The sequence below is a fragment of the Pyxicephalus adspersus genome, chromosome 4 (assembly GCF_032062135.1).
Source record: "Pyxicephalus adspersus chromosome 4, UCB_Pads_2.0, whole genome shotgun sequence".
Taxonomy (NCBI): Eukaryota; Metazoa; Chordata; class Amphibia; order Anura; family Pyxicephalidae; genus Pyxicephalus; species Pyxicephalus adspersus.
Genome location: NC_092861.1, coordinates 33,859,984 through 33,881,997, shown reverse-complemented (window position 1 = coordinate 33,881,997; position 22,014 = coordinate 33,859,984). Strand labels below are relative to the sequence as shown.

Below are 22,014 nucleotides of genomic sequence, written 5' to 3'. Positions count from 1 at the left end.
AGATTTGAACCTGGGACCTAGTGCTACAAAGGCCGGAGTGCTAACCACCGAGCCACCATAAAATATGAATGCTTTATATGCACTGTATATACACTTTATGGTAAATTACATTTCTGATTGTGTATTTCAGACAGTTTATATAATGAACAAATATAAATGTTCTTTATTTATAGAAAAGAGAAAAACAAAACAATTTACAACCAAACAACATTGGGGCATATAATTATAGACAGAAATCGTGAACATACAGTATACAGACATATAACATTATAGGGGCAAGATATTGTTTTTGGGTTTTTTGCATTATCAAAACTGAGACAACATCCCAAATGACACTCAACTGAGCTCAACGCCCTTTACTAAACTTTATATGACGATGTTTTATTCAATATTGGTATTTTTATGAATATTTAAAATATACTCCTATGTGATTTTTGTAACATTTGTTACAGCTAGTGATATCTAGAGTTCTATTTAAAAAACTGTGAATCTGATATTCTCTCAAACATTCACTCGTGGGAATCAAATATTATCATTTAAACACATAGACTTGGATGATTTCCTCATTTCTTCAATTTCTTTGTGCTGGCCAGCAAAACTTTTTCTGTCATTTCTTCATTTTCCAGTTTCTGCTCCCATCTCAGGGTAAGGTCCATGTGCAGACAAGTTATAGTTGTACATGAAGCAGTAAAGGGCTAAAGCCTTATCATGTTATTGTTTGTTGTGAAGGAGAGTTGATTTCTGATGACAACTCAAATATTGGGTTTTTGTAGGAATTGATCAGGGATCTGGGACCTGATAATCACATATGAAACTCTAGATATACAAATATCTCTTTTCCCTCCATGTGAATGTATATATATTGTTCGGGAAGCCTCTATATGGGAATATCTCCAATATTGACCTTTTTTGTTTAGTGCCTGTACACATATGACTTTCCTGCTTCTCTGTATCTCCTTGTTTTCTATACAGGTGAAAACATGGATCCTTCAAGAAAAGTATCCTCCACCAATTTATTTGCTTGTGTGTGTCTGGGGGGGCATCATACAAAAATACATATTTGCAACATATGGGTTTTTAATAAATTTGTAATAAAACATTGACACGGATACACACTATCTTTTATTTTTGTATATTTATACCCAGGGTATGGTACAAGGGAAGACTTTTTGTTATAACTATGTAGATTTAGAGGTTAGTAGTCCGGCCTTTGCAGTGCTAGGCCCCAGGTTCAAATCTTGGCCGGGTCAACATTTGTATTTCTATACAGGTGAAAACATAGATCCTTCAAGTAAAGCTTTCTCCACCATCATGGAGTTTGCAGGTTCTCCCAATGCTGGTCAAATATCCAGTTAGATTAATTGATTACTCCCCAAATTTGACCTTATACTGTGGTAATGACATATGAATATGGTAGGGACATTAAATTGTGAGGGACAGCTGGTGACATACGTATGGACTTTGTACAGTGCTGTGTAATATGTTGGTGCTATATAAATACTGTATATTATTAAAATGTAGTGTAGCCATGCCTTTGGCACAGTCCTGATTATTGGAACATTCTTGCTCCTTGCTTTGTGAAATATTCACCTTCTTATACATTCATTTGCAGAGTTCCCCATTATTATTATTGTTATTATTAATAAACAGAATTTATATAGCGCCAACATATTACGCAGCGCTGTACATTAAATAGGGTTACAAAGGACAGACAGTGACACAGGAGGAGGACCCTGCCCCGAAGAGCTTACAATCTAGGAATGAAGGCATTGTAGCTTGATGTGAGTATGAAGGTGAAGAGTTAATATTCAGGCCCTCCCCTGGTGAAGCCCACAAGCAGTATGTGGTGGTCAGTGTGGGCTGTTGTAATAAGAGTTGTGTACATGTTATGCAGTGGATGACACAATGTGGGCAGCAATACAGACGCCCTGGTGGCTGCCCTGTGATTGGCTGGGGACTGTCACGTGTGCCCGGTGACCTCAAACCAGGAAGAGCTACAGTGTGGAGTGGATGGAGCTCTGGGACCGAGGAGAAGTGCCAGAGCGGCGGCGGTGTCCCTGAACCGGGAAACCTATGCGGCTACCGGTCACCTAGACTGCTGCTTGGCATTGTCTCTAAACGGAATCTGTAATAAAGCCTTCAGGGTGTCAGCCTGCTATACAGAGACATGGACGCAGGTGGGTGCATTGTGTGTGTTGGTATCACGTGACCTATGCAGGAATATTGATTATTATTGATGTATTTGTACTGAATATATAGCTATGTATTATATAGGCCTAGGGCTGATACACTATATATATGATGGGAATAAAATACACATTATCAACCTGTGCTCATCTTACAAATAGAACAATAGCATCTATCTGTGTGTTGGTATTAGCAGATTTATAGGTTTATATTATTATAATGCAAAGAAAGAATATATTATGGATATAAAGGTTCAATAAATAAATCTATTATTGGATGTTCACCATTACTGGTGCATCGTGTCTCAATACACATGGAATATAATATGGATATAAAGGTTCAATAAATACATTTATTAAGAGATGTTCACCATTTCTGGCCCATCAGGTCTCTTTACACATTGCAAATGTTACATACCATTGGTAAATCTAATATGGTAGCTAGAATGTGCAATGGGTCAGGGCAGCACTCCGGCCTTTGCAGCGCTAGGTCCCAGGTTGGAATCTCAGCCAGGACACTATCTGCATGGAGTTTGCAGGGTCTCCCTGTGTTTGTGGGTTTCCTTCCTCATTCCAAAAACCTGGAATGGATTTATTCAAACCACTTTCTGTTATTTGGTAAATGTTTTTTTATCCCGGACCAGAACCATTTCAGGTTTGCTGGATCACCAAGGTTCTCCTATAATAGCCTACCTTCTCCAGTCATGGAGTTCTTTAATAAATCAGGCCCATAGACTTGATCATCTAGGTAGGTCATCATATCACATAGTTGTGGTAAATAAGAGATTGTATATAAAATAATTGGATAGTTTAGGTAAGTTCTCATACTACAACATTTTAGTAAATCAAACAGAGATAGTATATAAAAAGATTAGATAATGCAGGTCGGTCCTCATACTAAAAAGTTTTGACTGGACATTAATTGGATGGTCTAGGTAGGAACATCAGAACACATTGTAGAAGCGTAGGGAGGGGTGACACACAGGGACCCAACACCGACTTTATATATTCCATGCTCATGCTATTATGCTCATGTACAACATGAGTTATGGAACAGAGGACAGTTCTGTAAACAATATTTGGGTTGTCATTGAAGGCTTATTATAAAACAGTGATACATGATGACAGGCTCTCTTTAAAGAGAACCTGTAGTAAAAGATGAAAAAAAAATCAGAAAAAGTCTTTTTAATTTTTTTACTTATTTTCTGAAGTTATGGATCCAGGACAAGTATGCAGCCAGTGAAGTCATAATTCATGACATGTTTGTTTGCTTTGGATTAGTAACTCAAAGCCACTGGATCACCATAATATCCTCATGTCTTGGTAAGAGAAGAAGGTAATATCTGAGGTTAGCACTCTTTGCAGCTCTGTGTTCCAGGTTGGACTCTCAGCCAGGGCAGTACCTGCATGGAGTTTGCATGTTCTACTCATGTTTGTGTGGCTTACCTATGGCTACTCTGATGTCCTCCCACATCCCAAAAAAGTGCAGTCCCCTAAAAATTGACCTTGCATATTGTTAATGACATGTGACTGTAGTAGGGACATTAGATTGAGGGACAGCTAGTGACGTGACTAATGGCATGTACTGTGAAATAATAATAATAATGGAAAGTTAAATCTTGTCTGGGGTCCCTCAGCGATATATCTGTCTGTTCTGGCTGTTCTATTGTTAGATCCTGAATGGAAATCCGTTTGCTAAAGCTCTCCATATCATAAATGACTGAAAGCATTATGGCAATCTACTGCCAGCAATGAGCCGCTTTCATAGCTGCATTTAGTGGTTGGGTAAAGTTTGTCATCTAAATCTACCTGACAGTGGTTGTAATCGACTGCAGATTGTTGAGTGAATTATTAATATTAATAAACAGTATTCATATAGCACCAACATATTAGAAAGTGCTGTACAATAAATATGGCCAGCTTTTAGAAATATTATTTTTAAAAATTTTCTATTTTATAGTTGTTTATTATCATATACATAAAGGCTAATATCAACAAACAAATGTTTTTTCCCTTTTTCTATTCTGCAGTAATAGTATGAAAGGACAAATAACGATAGCACCATAGATAAACCTTCTTTATGGGGTCCAAAGAACCTGGATCCAGTTTAAATCCCATGCACTGTGCTGCATCTGTTCCCTCCATTAGTCATTTAATTTTTTTATTTAAGAAATGTTCATCCTCAATCTGTAGCAGTTTTTCAAACCATAATTGGTTGTATGTCAAGCGTGTAGTATATTTAACAAAACATCAGTAATGTTTATATACAAAAGGCCACATGAGAGATGTTTTATATCCAAATGGTTTCTTGTGACCAGAATTTGAAAATAGAATAAAACTTCATTGCTTTAAATTCAGAACACAGAAAATTGGATTTCTTCAGGATCATGTTTCCTCTAAGCTGCTTTTTTTTTTCTTTTCTTTTTTTACCCCCTAAACAAATCAGTGTAAGTTCAAGAACAATTCAGAGCTCCCGCTTTATCAAAGCTCTCTAAGATAAGATAAGATAGACTATCATAGAAGAACCTGGGTGACTCCAGCAAACCTGGAATGGATTTCCTAAAAAGTGATTGGCTATTAGTTGGTGAGTGGTTTCAATCCTGGACTAGATCCATTCCATGTTTGCTAGATCACCCAGGTTGATCCATGATCATTTATCTTCTCCGGTCTTGAATAAATGAGACCCACTGGCTCAACGGTGAATCAAAGGAATTACATTTTTTTTTGTAAAGTAGGGTTGTGGAATCAATCTTTTAATGTGTACCTGGAATTGTTAAAAATATCCTAACACCACACCCTAGCTTGAAAGCTATTCTATCGTAATATTTATAAATTTTTCCAGAAGTTATTTTACCTTTTTCTAAACCTGTACTTGGTGCTTACTGTTTGTTTAAATCTTAATAATTGGACACAATACACAGTTTTAAAAACATTTTACTGACCGTTATTTTTGGGCAAAGAAATGATAACAATCACAATCCCCTGCTTTCCCAGAATTCCTCTTGGGGGTACTGCACAGACCCAGGGGAGAGGTTCTGTAAAAAGCTGTGACATTTCCCTAGCTATCTCTTGTGTATGTTCATGTTTTGTGTATTGTGACAGAGCACTGGGAATACACAAGGAGGTGTCACAATGCACTAATACACAGCGGCTTTTCTATTTATTCTTGCTGTAAAGAATGATGTTCTATCACTTCCTCACTGCCTAATATGCAGTATTGGTGAGTATATTTGTAAGATAACTTACTGGGGTTCCACTAAAACAGAAGCCCAAATATCAGTGCAGCTGCTGTGACCACTGGCTCCTGGTGCTGGCATCCACAATCTTATTCTTTCACTTTCCTGGCTCTGCTAAAATTAAACAATTGGTTGCTAGGGGTTTCCGTACCACATCACTGCTTTTATAAAATCCACATAAAAAAATATGTTTATATTTAGAGAAAAAAATGCATTATTCATTAAGCTTTGTTTTTTGGTTTTTTTTTTTGTTTTTTTTTTCATGTAGCAACCCTCACCTATGACACACTCCGTTTCTCGGATACACCCGACTTTCCAGAAACTGCAGAGCCAGTTTGGATATTGGGGAAGAATTACAGTGCATTGACAGGTATGGTAATATAAATCTAACAAGGGTGATGCAAAGTGAACTGATATAATGATGGATAAACTTGCATTACCGTGTCCTGTGATACAGGCTGGTGAAGTTGTAGATGTAAATCTAGGACGGCCTTGGTCCTTCCTCTTCTTTGTTACAAAATATTTTTGAGCATTAAAAATAATGTACAGATTACTATACCACAGGAAGATATAACAGAGTATAAAGTAAGTAGTACCTGTTTCAGAATAGTATCACATATATCCCAATGAAAAACAGTGAAACAAAACGTATCATTGGAACATTTTCAATTCTTTGTCTTGCTATGCCATTGAGAACATTACACATGCTGTCACTGATAATGAATAGTCCCTAGTCCAGGGGCTCAGTTGGCCGACCTCCACAATGCCCCCGGGGCCCAACCTACAGCACCACACCACCCAAAAAAAGGAGAGGGGTAGGGAAAGGAAGCACTCTATTCATGTCACCTCATAAACCTACTATCATGCTCAGGAGCAGGGTGTCAAAGGAACCCTGAAAGGTAAAATCAATCCAGCGTTGCCACATGTTCTGAAATTTCTCAAAGCGATCCAGGACCAGGGCCGCCAGTTTTTTCGTTCACAAATATACATACCGGCCTTCACCTCACCAGAGTTGAGCCGAGGGGTCTTCCAATTATTTTTAGCTGCATTAAAAGCATGAAGCAGTAAAGGCCCAACTGCAGTCCTACCCCTTCTACCTATCTCATGGTCAATAAATCACGCAGAGAATTCATTTCTAGTATCATCATTGAGATGCTTAAACTTTTCTTGGTGTGATGATATTTTATTATACCTTCTTCTTTATGAGAACCAGCAGCCGGCCCTTTGTATGGTTGTTTGTTCTCATTTCTGGCTGTCAGTGACAGCTGCTGACTCCACTGATGGTCAGGAACAAATCTGAGTGCAATCACAATCTACTCTGACATTATTCACATGCAGGACGAAGGCTTCATTGACAAAAATTAAGGCAGCTGACAGATAAACAGAATCGCCTTTACTTATCTGCAGTTCTGTGTATTTAATATCCTAATCCAAAAAACTACTCTACTGTATTTTGCAGATATCTCTCTATAATCAAAAAGGCAATTTTTTGCAATTGGTTGTCAGGGGCAGTGCTGCTTATGGGATGCTTCCCCCTGTTTATTTAAGGAGATATCAATCGTTTACTTTATCATGCACATGTCTATTGGTGTCCCTTCAGCTTAAGGGTAGCAATACTCTTATAATTCAGGGGGCACATTCTGATCTTATACATAGCGATAACTAAATTAGACTTTTATCTCTGCATATCTGGGTTTGAGAAGATACCCATCTGCCCTGTAGGTAGGGGTAAGGGCCCAGTAATCTGGATATGGATCAGCATTAAGAATGCGGAATCATCTGCCAGAGTCCATTCTTACAGTTAATATGCAGGTCACAAAATGAGCAGAATTGCTGTGGTCTGATAACTGATTCACATTCAGGTGTATGTGTCATATACAAGAAGCATCTATTTACAGAGCAGGAAAATTCCGATGCTTGAACCATGTGATGTTCGTCTCGTGTCCTCTTATTCCAGCTGTGGGTTCTTCATACATATATAACTATACATATGTTCATACATATATATAATATTTCATACACATATTATTTTCCTTTTTCTTTTCAGAAAAGGAGGAGATTCTGAATGATGTCACATCGAGACTGTGGTTTACATATCGGAGAAACTTTCCACCAATAGGTAAATGAGCTGACTTTAGGATTGCATTTGAGAAGGTCAGATAGAAAACTTGAGTAAAGGAAGATGCACCAGTAAGATATTGTGTATCCTGACAGCATTTTACAGGTTACTTAGACAAGTATACAGATCATTAGGCTGGCTTGTGAAATTCTTGTTCTAGGTTACAGGCTCTGAATGTAGAAACCAGAGACAGTTCAGCATTTTCAAATGTAGGTCAACATTGGCTGTTCACACATTTCTGATGTACTAATACTGAGTACTGATTTTACAGCAAGTGGTCCCACATAAAGTCATATGCAGATTTGGGATGTCACTGTACATGTATGAAGATAATAGGACACAAGTAAACTTTTCTTTCTTTGACCCTGGACACCATTACAGCAATCTCTGCTCTGTATCCTTCTAGGGTCCATGCTGTTTGTCTTGCAGGATGTTAGGATATTATTGCAACTTTTTAAAGTATCGTAATCTCGTTTTTAGGAGGAACAGGACCAACCTCTGACACTGGCTGGGGCTGTATGTTACGCTGTGGACAGATGATATTTGCTCAGGCTGTAATGTGTAGGCATGTGGGAAGAGGTAATTTATTTTGTGTATAATTCTTTTACATAGTGGCTGTATGAGGGATGTGTGTAGTGTGCAGTTGCATCATTCACTTTGTGGAGTCACCCTAAGACAGGACTATAGAACACTTTCCCTTTGCTCTTCTTTATAATATAGTGGAGGGGTTGTTCAGTTCACAGAGAAAACTAAAAACAGTGCCGCAGAGGCAAAAAGAAATGATTTGTTAAGGTTTACATATAGACAGTTTTGATCAATGCAGTGATAATCCCTTCCCCCCAATGGGGCCTATCCTTCTCTTACAGCCTTTTCATTTTTGTTTGTGTTGAAGTCCCCTTCATTTCCTGTTTATCTGTTCTATAGAAAAATATATTTTTTGTGCTGCACATTTGATTAGCAAATTTGACTAATTTGTTATGCTACACATGACAAACAGAACTGTGTATACTTTGCAGGGTTTAAAGCTGCATTTGTCTATTGTTACTTTAATAAGTCTATATGTAATGAGTGCAGAATGAAGAAAACAAATAGAAATTAAACTGCGTAGGTTAGAAAGTAGATTTCCTTTATTTTTCCATTAATAATATTTTGTTATTCTTTTTTTTTTGTATTTTTTTTTCAGATTGGAGATGGAACAAACAGAAACCACAGGGGGAATACCTCAGTATCCTGACTGCTTTTCTAGACAAGAAAGATAGTTACTATTCCATTCATCAGATTGGTGAGAAAACTGTGTGGGTGAGGCAGCGCACTTTAACAAGGTCCCTTATGAATGACTACCTGTATGGAGCAATATTTGTTGATGAGGAAACTGGAGTCTTCCTTATTTATAATTTATGATGGCTCCAAATTGGGTTGCTTTGTACAGAGCAGTTTTACTTTAGACATTTTTATGCATATTGGCATTGTGAGAGCAATGTAAGTAGCCCCCTGGCTGACTAGTATCAGGGTGAGAATCGACATGGACTTGGATTTTTCACCCAGTCATTTTTATAAGCTAAATTAGGCTAACACCAGTGCTTTCTACAGAGACCATAGACATGCACACGTTTAAACATCTACATGTTTGTGTATTCTCAAAATTCCTGTTATTCTGATTATTGCTTCATCAATAATGTGTCATTCACTCAGAACAAATATGTGAATATTATGTACAGTATATGTGTAAATGTAATCAGTCACCCAGATGGAAAGGAAGATGAGGATGACAACTTATAGACTCTGCACCTTCAAAAACAAGTTAGCTATAGCAGCCATCATGTGGAAGCTGGCAGGTTTCCTTTACAATTCAGTTATGTTACTACTTTAATGGATGAACAAACTAGCTATTCCCCTCTGTATATGTGTCATCTTTTTTATTTAAGGGAGTTAGAGAGAAACTGTCACTTGGCCACCTCCCACTGATTCTTTCCTCATGCTTACCCAACCTGTTTGCCTGCTGAGTATTATTACTGCTAAATATTATTATTACTGCTAAATATTATTACTGTTGAGTATTTTGCTAGAGTGGAGGACTTTCGCTATAGAGAGAAAAGTAAAGAAATGCAGGCGAAAAACATTACTATGTGAGGATGTCAACCTGTATGAGTGAATATGTGGCTGCCTCACTTCAACACCCAATACTACATATTTATCTTAGGCAAATCATGTGTATTTTTATAGTTTATGTTATATAGTTTTTTTTTAGAAGAAATTTTCTCATGAAAAGACTTAATGCATAAAGCCAGTATTAATTTAAGGAAGGGTGACATACTTGTTGCCCCGGTGTAGCAGGGTGGCAGGGATTCTTTTACACTGTTCCCCCCAGCCCCTTTTTAACACAGCTATTTTTGGGTAGTTACTGAAAAGTTGTGTCACAATACAGGGGTCACCACCCACCTACAGCTTCATCCCACCCAGCTTTCAAAAACTCCGCGTAGAGTACTGTTATATATCCCATACCAAGACACTATGGTGGTTGAAGTGGGTTTTCACCTTTTAGGCCTTTTTTATTTTTTAACTTAATACTTTTCTTGCGATCATAGTGGCAACATTTGTCCTACTGTATCTATAAGGGATGCAGTTTGTTACCTTTGGACAGGACTGTAAGGGAGGTATTCTGTAGTCCACATGGCTGAGTACACAGGACACCACAGATTTTTAGCAGGATCAACGAGTATTTTTAAGCTTACTGAACAGAGGCACAAATAGACTATTGTTGGGGTTTTCATACAAATTTTTAAGTAATTGTTAGAATATGGCTGTCTGCATGAGAGTAAATGTGTGCTTCTTGTTACAGCTCAAATGGGAGTGGGTGAAGGAAAGTACATCGGACAGTGGTATGGTCCAAACACAGTGGCACAGGTCTTAAGGTTTGTTTCAGGCTCTTTTCATACTGCTCAGGTCAATAGTTCAGTTTTTTCTTATGTACTGTATGTTAACGGTCTTATGTTTTTTTTTTTTCGACAGAAAGCTTGCTGCTTTTGATCGGTGGAGTATGATAGCTGTTCACATTGCTATGGATAACACAGTTGTCACAGAGGAAATAAGTGAGTATGAAATGAACAAAGCTAGCTTCAGTCAAAACTTGCCCTTATGGATTAAGTGAAGTAAAATAAATCCAGCTTCTGGTCAGATTCTCTTTGCTCTCCTTGATGATTTTGAGGATATTTCACCTAATATCCTGTTGGCACTGTCACATGGGAAGTCTTTGGTTCACAACTCTCTAGCTTACATTTTGCTAAAGTTAACATCATTACCTATTTGCCCTGAGCAGAGCCCCAGTGTACCTGGGTGTAGGTTTGCTGTATAAGGGCAGGCTCACACCTGTTATGAGAGCAACTCCCATTAGGTAGCACTTTGCCAGCTGATTAGCTCTTGCACTGTGGTGCTGGTTTTTAATAAATTAGGGTTTTCAGATTTGACATTTATTTTCTATTGGGCTTTCACCGTTAGATGCTAACTCCCTCCCCCCTTTTTTTTCCATTTGCTACATGCAGCATTCAAGTGTGTTGTACCGCTACAGCCGTGTCCATAGACTTGAATTGGAACTGGTTGTCACCACTATGCAAGCATTCATGGTTTTTTTTCAAATGGTTTCAATAAAAAAAATATGAAAAAATGCTTTGCTAGGATTTTTCAGCCACTTACAAAAGCAAAAAGCCTAGCAGTTGCCATCTGTTAGATAATAGGTTCTTTTTTATTGGTTATTTATTATATTGATTACACTACTACAAGTGATTACAATTTCAACAAAATATGAGACACTAGGAAGTTGTGTCACAATACAGGGCCACTGGACAGGTGGGGCATAAAACAAACACAATGTAAAAAATGAGTAAAAGGAAGGTATTTGAATGTTTCTGGGAAGGGGCAATAAAAGAACTTGTTGCTTTGCCCTGTGTGGGTGAAACATAGATTTGCTTTCAAAGACCAAATGTCACAAATGGGCAGCACTGAGTTAAGAAACAGGCTTGCTCCGCATTATTGCTCCTACTCCACTGCTCAATGCTCAAGTCACATCAGGCAGAATATTGTTCTGTATTTTTTTGACAAATTACACTTTTTATTTTTTTGACAGATTGTTGAGAATCAGAATGTTGGAGAATTTAAGGAGGTTTGTTCTGTCTGTTTTAGTAATACCTTTCTTGTTATATGCAGGGCGGTTGTGTAGAACAGAGAGCTGTGAGACTGGACCGCTGTGTAATGGTCACGCTGGAGCCTCAGACTCGGATATACAATGGAAGCCTCTTGTTTTACTCATACCTCTCAGGCTGGGTCTGAGTGAGATCAATGAAGCTTATATTGAAACCCTGAAGGTATTTCTCTTTTCACCTTTTTATTTCACAATTTATGGAAATTAAAATACATAACATACAAAACGTTCTTTATTTTCTAAAATATTATGCTATGTCTTTGCTGTATTTTTTATTGTATTTATGAATTTTATGTATTAATGTCTTATTTTCTTTTATCCCTGGTATTATGACACAGCACTGCTTCATGTTACCACAGTCATTAGGTGTTATTGGTGGTCGACCCAATAGTGCTTACTACTTCATAGGATATGTGGGTAGGTATAACCTTTGATAAACTTCACCTAGACAAATGATCACAGTAATAAATGTAGTGTTCTTTGTAAGAACAGGTTGAAGAGTATAAATTTACTAGTTGATATAGGTAATACTTTTTATTAACAGTATTGGATTGGTATGTAGATCATTCATGAGCTTATCAGCAGACCTTGGATCTACCGGTGCTGGTGGGATGAGTTGGCAAAAGCGAAAAGAAAAAGAGCGAATAGCAGTGCATACAGAGTGTGCCATGCTAAAATGGAGACAACACTTTACCAGCATGCAGAGTTTTAACTCTCAGTATGTTTTGCGACAGGGAGACAGACTGGCCATTCATACCAAGGTAGTGATAAGTTCCAATTGCATATTACCATGGGGAGTGCCATAGCACACACATCTACATGCTTGTGCCCAGAGGGAGAGGGCAAACCTGCCATTTGTGTTTTTCTTAATCTTCCTCTTCGTTGACAGAAGTAGTGATGTTGCTATCACTGTTCTTATCATTGTACTTGTTGAAGAGCCATGGGGCAATCAAACGACCTTAAAAATTCTGTTGCAGAACAAAGTTAAAATATTCCTGTTATATAGGGTATTCTGACACCCTTCTCACATCCATGTCTTACATTCTTGAGGGTCACAAGTATTGAAAAAAGTCAGGCAAGTGACATATTTAAAACAAGATCAAGCATGGCAGCTCATATATTTCACTTGTGTGGATATTTACTTTCATGAACTGGACTAATCAAGGCTGCTGTGTATGGAGAAATACTTTTAATCTTATGGTGAAATCCAATATTTCCATGGATTTATGATGGATGGGATTGGGTATGATTTTGTATTTCACAGGGGATGAGTTGATTTACTTGGATCCTCACACTACACAACTGTCTGTGGAGCCCAGTGACAGTGGTGATATAATAGACGAAAGCTTCCACTGCCAGCACCCTCCTTGTCGAATGCATGTGTCTGAGATTGACCCCTCTATTGCAGTGGTGAGTGATACTCTAGCAAAGAATTCCCATAGGAATTCCTGCATCAGCCCTGACCAGTCTTTTTCTGCATCTTAGGGGTTCTTCTGCAAATCTGAGGAGGATTTCAATGATTGGTGTCAACGCATTAGAAAGGTTTGTACCAACTGAGCTTTAAGGCAATACTAAATGTCAGTATAAACCACAATAACCCTTCTGTTTGTTTTGTTCTAGTTATACCATTCTAGTGGAGCCTTACCTATGTTTGAGGTGGTGGATCACTTGCCTCTTCATTTATCTAATCCAGATGTACTTAACCTTACACCAGGTAAGACTGCTAATTGAAAAAACCTTACAACCACCATTTGCGCAGCTTATCAATACTATACTCCCCTCAGATCATTTTGTTCTGTACACTGCAATCCCCTGAGCTTTTCATTTAAGTCAACTTAGAATGTACCCCTAGGAAAGACATGTTGCACCTGTAAGACTCGTCCTGGACAGTAGGGGGCAATGGGTTTGTTCACCTATTGTTTATTGAGAATTCTTGTTTCTACGACCGCTGTAAAATGTTATGATCCCATTTTCATACTGAGAAGATGGGAGGTGAATTCTCTGAACTGGGGCGCAGATACCAATGCAAAGCTTGCTGGTATAGTAACCCTTTCCTAAACTATCCAAAAAGGTTATAATGATATACAGTGAGGGAAAGAAGTATTTGATCCCCTGCTGATTTTGTACGTTTGCCCTCTGACAAAGAAATGACCAATCCATAATTGTAATGGTAGGTTTATTGTAGCTGTGATAGACAGAAAACCACAACAAAAAAACCCTCCAAAACCCAGTGCTCAAAAGTCAGAGCTTGATATGCATTGTAATGAGTGAGATAAGTATTTTAACCCTATCAACCAGTCTGGAGACTGGCTAGGCCACTCCAGGACCTTCATGTGCTTCTTCTTGAGCCACTCCCTTGTTGCCTTGGCCTTGTGTTTTGGGTCATTGTCATGCTGGAATGCACATCCACAATCCAATTTCAATGCCCTGGCTGAGAGAAGGAGGTGCTCACCCAAGATTTGATGGTACATGTTACCAATTGTTTTCTTGGTGACTATGGTCCCAGCTGCCCTGAGATCATTGACAAGTTCCCCGTGTAATTCTGGGCTGCTTCGTCACCGTTCTCATGATCTTTGCAACTCCACGAGGGGAGATCTGCATGGAGCCCCAGACCGAGGGAGATTGACAGTTATTTTGTGTTTCTTCCATTAGCGAATTATCGCGCCCACTGTTGTCACCTTCTCACCAAGCTGCTTTGCAATAGTCTTGTAGCCCGGTCCAGCCTTGTGTAGGTCTACAATCTTGTCCCTGACATCCTTAGACAGCTCTTTGGTCTTGGCAATGGTGGCTAGTTTGGAATCTGATTGATTGCTTCTGTGGACAGGTGCCTTTTATACAAGTACTGTAACAAGCTTGGATTAGGAGTGCTCCTTTACAAAGGGTGCTCCTAATCTCAGCTTGTTACCTGCATACAGTGAAGACACCTGGGAACCTGAAATCTTGCTGGTAATAGGGGATCAAATACTTTTCACTCATTACAATGCACATTGAGCTCTGACTTTTGTGCACTGGGTTTTAGAGGGTTCTTTAGTTGTTATTCTGTCCCTCACAGCTACAATAAACCTACCATTACAATTATAGACTGGTCATTTCTTTGTCAGAGGGCAAACGTACAAAATCAGCAGGGGATCAAATACTTCTTTCCCTCACTCTATGTATAAAGATAAAATGATTATTACAAAACATATTTCTGTAATAAAATGTCTCCTAAGCTAAATTCAGAAGGGGTGTTCTGAGGTGCAAAGATCCAACTCTTCTAAAGAGTATGAGGGTCCTGCCACCTTACATTTCTAATTGTCATTCACAATGATGGGCTACCTCTGACTATTCTATAGAAACGTGCAGGAGGCATTGAGGGATGGGAATGCTGTGATGATGATTTCTCAATTTTCATGGAAATCATGCCTGAAATTAAATTATTTCTCCCTGTAATTTTAAAAGTGTATTGGAAAGTAAAGGCCTAAATATGTTTGGCTGATGTGTTGCACAAAGGCAGCTCTATGTGAAGTTTAAAAAACACTTTTATTTAGTACACAAATTAAATTTAATGTTATACGTTTAGTAATAAAATAATTATTTTGTTCTTAGATTCCTCAGATGCTGATCGCCTTGACAGGTTCTTCGATTCTGAAGATGAAGAATTTGAAATTTTATCTTTTTAAGACAAAACAAGAATGGACAGTATAGAGCTTTCAAAGATGGCAAAAGGTGAAATGTTGCTAATTAGGATGGAGGCAGGAGCATCCTTGTGGTTCATTAACTCAATAATGCTGGATTGTTTACTTTTTGGGGAATCTGGATTATTTTGTGTGCCAATCCCCATAAAAAAAAAGAAAGAATATCAGCCACTGAATCCTAAGTTGTAACGCAGTGCCTACTGCTGGGGTGACTGGACCTGTTAGGATTCAGTGTCATGCTTCAGCTCCATTACATTCCATATACGAGAAATTACCAGAAAGTCAGTCCCATCTTCCAGCAAGAACAGAAAAAAAGGAATTGTTTGACCCCATAACTGACAATTCTTCTAAAGGAGCAATCAAAGGTGATATCCTGCTGGGACGTGTTTAATGCTGAGAATACCATAAGTGTAGAAGTTGTGGTTGCTGTAATAAACATCTTCACTGTTCAGTCCAAGCATTTCTATGGACTTCTATGGCAGCAGAATGCTGAAATTGTGTAATGATCCGTGGCTTTCAGGAGATGGTCAAATAGTAGCTAGGTGTGCTTGTCTATGTAAGTGTACCAGTCCTCTATACACAGCAGGAGAAGAAGCTTCAGAAGTGTCTGCACTGTGTGAAGATGACACATAAAGCTCATATACTTAGGCTAATGCTTTAAGGGTATTTACAATTAAATTGCATCAATGGCAAATGATAGAGAATGATGTTTGTTATCCCAAGTCTTTTGTTTTGCACTTTGCAATGTTTTCATCAGGAGTACTTTCTAAGGACCATGGTTTTTTGAAGTGTGGTTTAACAGTTTGCTGTAACCATTTATTACGACTATGACAGGTCAAGTTTGTTGTAATCAGATGTATATTGTAGTACAGACATGTCCATTATTTATAGGTAATATGCAAATGTTACCATGAACTTATTTAAACATGTATTATTTTGCTTTTAATACTTAAAGTTCATTTAACTTGTCTCCAGCATATAATAAAATTTGTGCCACCTAATGTGTATCCAGATAACATTATCGGAATGTTGCAGGATTTTAAAAATTTTATTTATAAGTGCATTACCTACCCGATGCTTCTCTGGACAGCAGTTATTTTGTGACAAGCAGGCTGGGTTTATGTAATCTATAACAGAACGATTTCTAGGATCAAAAATAATTACTTTTTATTTTTAGGTTATGCTACGTATTCAGTGGGTTATGACACAAGAATTAAAGAACACAAATTCTAAAAGGTCCAATTTTCATTGTCCATCTTGTGAAGGCTAACAGCATTAGCAGTCACTGGAAAAAGAGATCTGGTGCTGGGACTATACATATGTTAAGATAACAATACTGGATATATATAAGAATCGGGGACTGTTAGCTGTGCCAATTCTAATCAGAACAGGCTTTGGGTGAACGCCTAATAAAATTGCGACAAGTTATTGCAACATATATAGTGACAAAAGCGGCTTATAGTGGACCTGAGTCCAAAAATGATTGTTTTGGAGAGCATTTATAATATTTATTGGGCCTAGAGTCCCTGGGTGCTCTTAAAAAAAATAAAAAATCAATCTGAATTTAACACTCGCATGCCAGGAAGTGTAGTTAGTCTGTCAAGATTTAGAGATGCAGCTTTTGTCCCATCCCAATCTGTCAATGGCAGTAATTGATTCTCCACCAGAATCAATTTTATAAATATAGAAATAAAGCCCTAAATGTAAGCTCCGTGTACAATGCAGGGTTTTTCCGCAAAAAGGAATATTAAAGAGGGCAGAGGATCCTGAAGCTAGAAGACCAATCAAGATTGTGGTGATCCTAATGGATTGAGGACAGGTGAGTTAAAATAAATTGCAATAGGGCATGTACAGGTTATTTAATTACAGAAAGGACCTGCCTAGAAACACTATTTGTTGTTTTAACTTTAATTCTACTTCGAAAGAACCTGAAGGAACATACAGAAAACATTCCAACTTGTAAAAGTAAAATATTTATTTAAAATTTGTCTGGAATACATTCCATAGAGGTTAGATCTGTACTTTGGATAGCAGTTTAAGTATAAAACAGGACAACAATAATACAAATGGATATATAGTACACACAGTCAACATACAAAATAAGTCTAAGAAAACTGAATTGCAATCAGGTTGTTTCTCACCACTTGCCATTTTTCCTGTTAAATAAAGCAGGGAAAAAACTTCTGTCATATTTTTGGTGCAGTGGCTACTAGGTTGTTTTTGGATTGTTGAAAAAAAGGCAACCAAATACCTGAATTAGGCTCCTGCAGGATCCAAGCAATGCAAAGCCATGGATGGCACAGTTTGTTACTTGGCCTTAGAGGCCACGATGACATTTTTAGTCCACTGGGTATATACACGTTCCTGCTACTAGCTATTACTGTCCTTTAAATTTACAGTTTTTGCATCAAGCCATATACAGCTCTAAACTATATTTTATATACAGTTTGAAAATAAAATACTTGCATTACTTGAAGTGTGGAGATTAACATAAATTTTGCACATTACAGCATTCAAACTGCTCCCTTGTCAAAGTTGACGTGTATATAAAAACAGCTAAGTACATTAATTTCTGCACATAATACAAAAGGTAGGTGGATGGACATTCACATAAGATTAATACTACTAAAAATAACATAAAATTAAATAAAAATGCATTAAAAGAATGTTGTGTTGGAGATCAAAAATACATTTCACATTAAAATTTAAATTCTAGAGGGGGATAAATCCGCCTGAATTATCAACACTCTATTTTTACGTATCGGACTCAATCCAGAGTTTCCCAATTGGCTGATCTTTGGCTTGTTCTATTATGTCTTCACTCATTTGTCGGATTGCACTGTGGACGTCTTCCATACTCTGGGCTGCATCAATCATCTGTTAGTAAACAAAAGTGAAATCAGCATTTCAAAATTAAAGCGATTAGTTTGTCTTTTTAAACTAGGAAGGAACCATTCACACTATCATCACGGCTATCCATTGGGCCTAAAGTGCTGGGCCCTGCTGAAGCAGACTTACAGTCTACCTGGAAACTAAACTTTGGACACTGGGTCCTGCTTTGGCACTTTTTCAGATACATTTGTTTTTAAAGCTCTGGGTGCTTTCCAGCTCCAGGGCCATACACAAATACTTGCACTCCAAAAAAATCCATCAACTGAAATACCTGGGCCTAGGTACACCATCCAGGCAAGAGTTTTTTTTTTTTTACCGCCAAAAAAGGCTGTAGACTTATATTGCATATTGTAGGTTTAAACTCTAATCTCACAGCCAGCCAACGCTACATTAATTAAATGAGGTTCCTGGGTCTGATGGGAACTTTCTCCTGAAGCAGTTCCATTTGCTAACTTTCACTTGAGGATATTACGACACAGCGTTCTGTCAGTGGAGCACAAGTCTTTCCTGTTTTAGGAAAAATCCATCTGTCTAAACTCCACTCCCTGGTGGTGCTGGAAATGGAAAAGTCATTCCTTAGGCTTTGTACATATCACATCACTGGCACTGTAAACGTGATCACTTCCAAATTAAATTGTCAAATTCCCTGAAAAATTAGCATCTGAATTTATTGGGACAATGTTTTCTTCTCAATAAGCCTTTTTAATTTTATTGTTAAAGAGACCCCCTTATGGTCTGACACAACCAAGCAACTAGAAGTTTCTTTAGAAACAAAGCAATGGCAGCCTCCGTACTTTTCTCGTAGCCATATCACTTTACACACAAACTCCTTTTTACTAAAAAAAACGTCCCTCCACCCAACAAGTAGCATTCCTAACTAGAGAGTAAAAAATAGGGTAGTAAGGTTCAAGACAAAAAGGTATATTTGCTATGTAGACTAAAGTTTAGGCGTATGTAATATTCTTACCTCCCAGTTAAGGGACCTGTCTTCCATAAGTTCAGCATAACGTTTCTGCACCTTCTTTTGGAAATCGCTTGTCTCATAACGCTCATTTCCAAAATCTCCTCGTTTAGCAGCAGCCTCAGGACTTATGTCCAAAAACAGAACAAGATCTGGCTTTGGGAGCCCAATATCAGGCTGCTTGCACCAATGCAGGGAAAAATCCTGTATGGGGTAAAAAGGACACAACCATGAACTCAAGAATACATTCTGTATGGTACATTGGTTCCTATATGGGCTTCAGACTCATAGGCAAGTCCAATGCAGTATGGTATCAAGTGCTTCCAAGACTTTAGTTTGTATCTATATATACACTGTACAATACAAGATTTAAACTGTAAGAAAAAAAAATATCCCCGCCATTACCTTTTTAGAGCTTGTAAATGCGACTCCAGAAAAAGCATATCGGTCCACTACAAGGGTGACACCACTCCTTAGCTTCTCTTTCATCAAAGGACTACAAATAAATAAAATGACCAAATAATTATACATTATTGTAACTGTGTACTAGAATAAGAAAACAAAAAATATAGAAAAGAATATACAATTACAATAGGCATTTTGAAAGGATAGTAAAAACATTTCTATTACAGTCAAAATTAAAGCATTCAGGCAACCTGGGGACATACTTACTACACAGGTCAAAATCTAGGCTCACACTGCAATAGGAATTTCATTTTTTGTGAGATACTCCAAGGGTTAAAGTGTATCCGGTAATAGGAGTATAAACATACCTTTATAAGTTTTCTTTCAGTAGCCATATTTACTAGATATTCTCAATTCTACTGAACATTTCCCTCCTTTTAGTGTAATTAAATGGATCAGTGTTTCTTTACCAGAGTTCCTCCAGAAGTTGCTAGCCATACATTAAACAATGGGCAATTTGTGCCTCTTGGGTTAGTTTAAGTGACACCAATAATATTTTTGGCTATCAGTAATCATGGCAGCCTTCCCACTGGATAGCAATGTAGGAAGCAGTCTTTCTACTGACCACCAAACTAATATACTGTAAGCTGTGGATATAGTATTTATATGAAGGGTTTCATGAAGACCTGAAAGCCCCCCCCATGTTTAAATGGTAGAGTACACTTACTGTTACATTCTTCCCTCTTCCCAGATACAAACGTATCGAAACGTATTTATATTCGCCTCCAAAGGCAGGTAAGCAGAGGATCCAGAGTCTTCTGGCAGCACACAGAGTGAATATGGATGTCACCCACACCACCTGATATTGCTGTTATCCATAAGGATCTAATCAGCATTATGTATAGAGAATGCCTGGAGCAACTGACTCTGAAATCAAGCTATTTTTTCACACTTTGCTCTAATATTATCCTTAACTTGTTTACAGATGAAGAACATAAATAAATATAAATATATATGTTTCGGAATTTTGAGGTTTTTCATTTTACTATAAACCTTACTTGTTTCTACTACAACTAAGGGGCTGACAGGTCCTGTTTATGGAGACAACAGGAGATTATTGAACATGTTAAAAAAAATTAAATCATAAAGAAATTTGTGGCTGTCAAGAGGAGTAAGTTACACATTAGTTACAAGTCCCCCATGATATCTCATTTAAAGTATTCAAATACTCATATGTTAAGCTATTTTTTTTTTCTTTTCCCAGCTCTAAAAGGCTTTTTCCTGTTTAAATCACATGTATTTGTTCATGTTGGAGCCCCTGTGTTCCATTCAAGTTTATCCATTCCCCTCCCAGGCCCAGGTTGAGGAAGCACTATCACACTATCTGCTCTTACATGGTCTGCAGATCACACAAGGCTTCCCTGACCCACTTTATGATCCATAGAAAAATTGTAACTGAACGTTAGGGCTTTAAACTCCCAAATGTAAAATGGTAACTACAACATACAAGTCACTGTCCCACTCAGGGGTAACCGAATAGAACATCCAACATAGACACCAAGAAAGCACATTTTAGGTCTGGTATACTAACACTTGTTCCCAGCGGTTTGCAGAGAAGAGGAGATGAACAGTGTGATCCTCCAGGTTACTTTTTTTCTCCAGATACGAGCCAACCAGTTTTCCGATTTCAGTTGTTCTTTCTGTCAGGTCATATAACAAAGACAAAAATAATAGTTCAATTAAAATAGGCATCCTAGTCTAATTTTTTTTTTTTTTTTTTTACACACACAGCATAGGACTCCTACGGGGAAGGGAATAATATATGACCTTCCAAGTGCACCTGTATGTAATGACTGAGGTATATACAGACCTTCGTGCTGAACTAAACTTCCACTTTTAAAATTTTGAAGTTGGGCAGGGCAGGCAATGTCCATTCTCCAATAGCCCTACTTACCTGCCTGATCGCCCAGAACTGTCAAAAAGGCTGGGAATTCACAGCTCAGTGTTGGCTGCCAGGATACCCGGCAATCCTGACATCCACCAAGAGGTTTCTCCTGCAATGAAATTCCCACTCCGATTTCACAATACTTCATTGTGTCCTATAAGCTGCAGCAAGTCAGACAGAGCCGGTCTCATTTCCTTACTAAAGGACATTATCGAGCTGTTACCTCCCCAGCCTTACTTCCCTGCCTAACTCCTTTTATTCCTCAGTTTGAAGTCTCTTTATTGATGGAGGTGATGCATTACCTAGGGTGGTCAGTACAAATGCAGGCTGCCAAGGAACACCCAGATAACATCCATCTATATAGGCAAATCCAGCACTTTGCCAAAGAGCCAGCTCAC

General features: G+C 38.0%; 2 protein-coding genes across 2 annotated transcripts in view; one reads left to right on the top strand and one right to left on the bottom strand.

The window, feature by feature from the left end:
* Positions 1 to 1,956: 1,956 nt before the first annotated feature.
* On the top strand, positions 1,957 to 16,414 carry ATG4B (autophagy related 4B cysteine peptidase). Its single transcript, XM_072407815.1, has 13 exons — positions 1,957 to 2,177; positions 5,691 to 5,792; positions 7,470 to 7,541; positions 8,022 to 8,120; positions 8,725 to 8,823; positions 10,381 to 10,453; positions 10,551 to 10,630; positions 11,742 to 11,899; positions 12,075 to 12,153; positions 13,001 to 13,146; positions 13,222 to 13,278; positions 13,357 to 13,450; positions 15,325 to 16,414. Exons 1-13 carry the CDS (start codon positions 2,168 to 2,170, stop codon positions 15,396 to 15,398), a joined length of 1,143 nt encoding a protein of 380 aa, XP_072263916.1. The 5' UTR covers positions 1,957 to 2,167; the 3' UTR covers positions 15,399 to 16,414.
* A 953-nt stretch (positions 16,415 to 17,367) lies between these two features.
* Positions 17,368 to 22,014, bottom strand: part of DTYMK (deoxythymidylate kinase) — a 7,682-nt gene continuing 3,035 nt past the window's right edge. The window contains exons 2-5 of the mRNA XM_072407818.1: positions 21,263 to 21,371; positions 19,672 to 19,762; positions 19,273 to 19,470; positions 17,368 to 18,290 (exon numbers count right to left, since the gene is read on the bottom strand). Coding sequence (XP_072263919.1) covers positions 18,168 to 18,290; positions 19,273 to 19,470; positions 19,672 to 19,762; positions 21,263 to 21,371 — 521 coding nt within the window. The 3' untranslated portion in view covers positions 17,368 to 18,167. The remainder of the gene's footprint in view (positions 18,291 to 19,272; positions 19,471 to 19,671; positions 19,763 to 21,262; positions 21,372 to 22,014) is intronic.

Excerpts from the sequence above, each read along its gene's own strand:
- ATG4B (XM_072407815.1), top strand. Across the intron at positions 10,631-11,741 it reads AGTTGTCACAGAGGAAATAA|GGCGGTTGTGTAGAACAGAG; the intron begins GTGAGTATGAAA and ends TGTTATATGCAG. Across the intron at positions 13,279-13,356 it reads GGTGTCAACGCATTAGAAAG|TTATACCATTCTAGTGGAGC; the intron begins GTTTGTACCAAC and ends GTTTTGTTCTAG.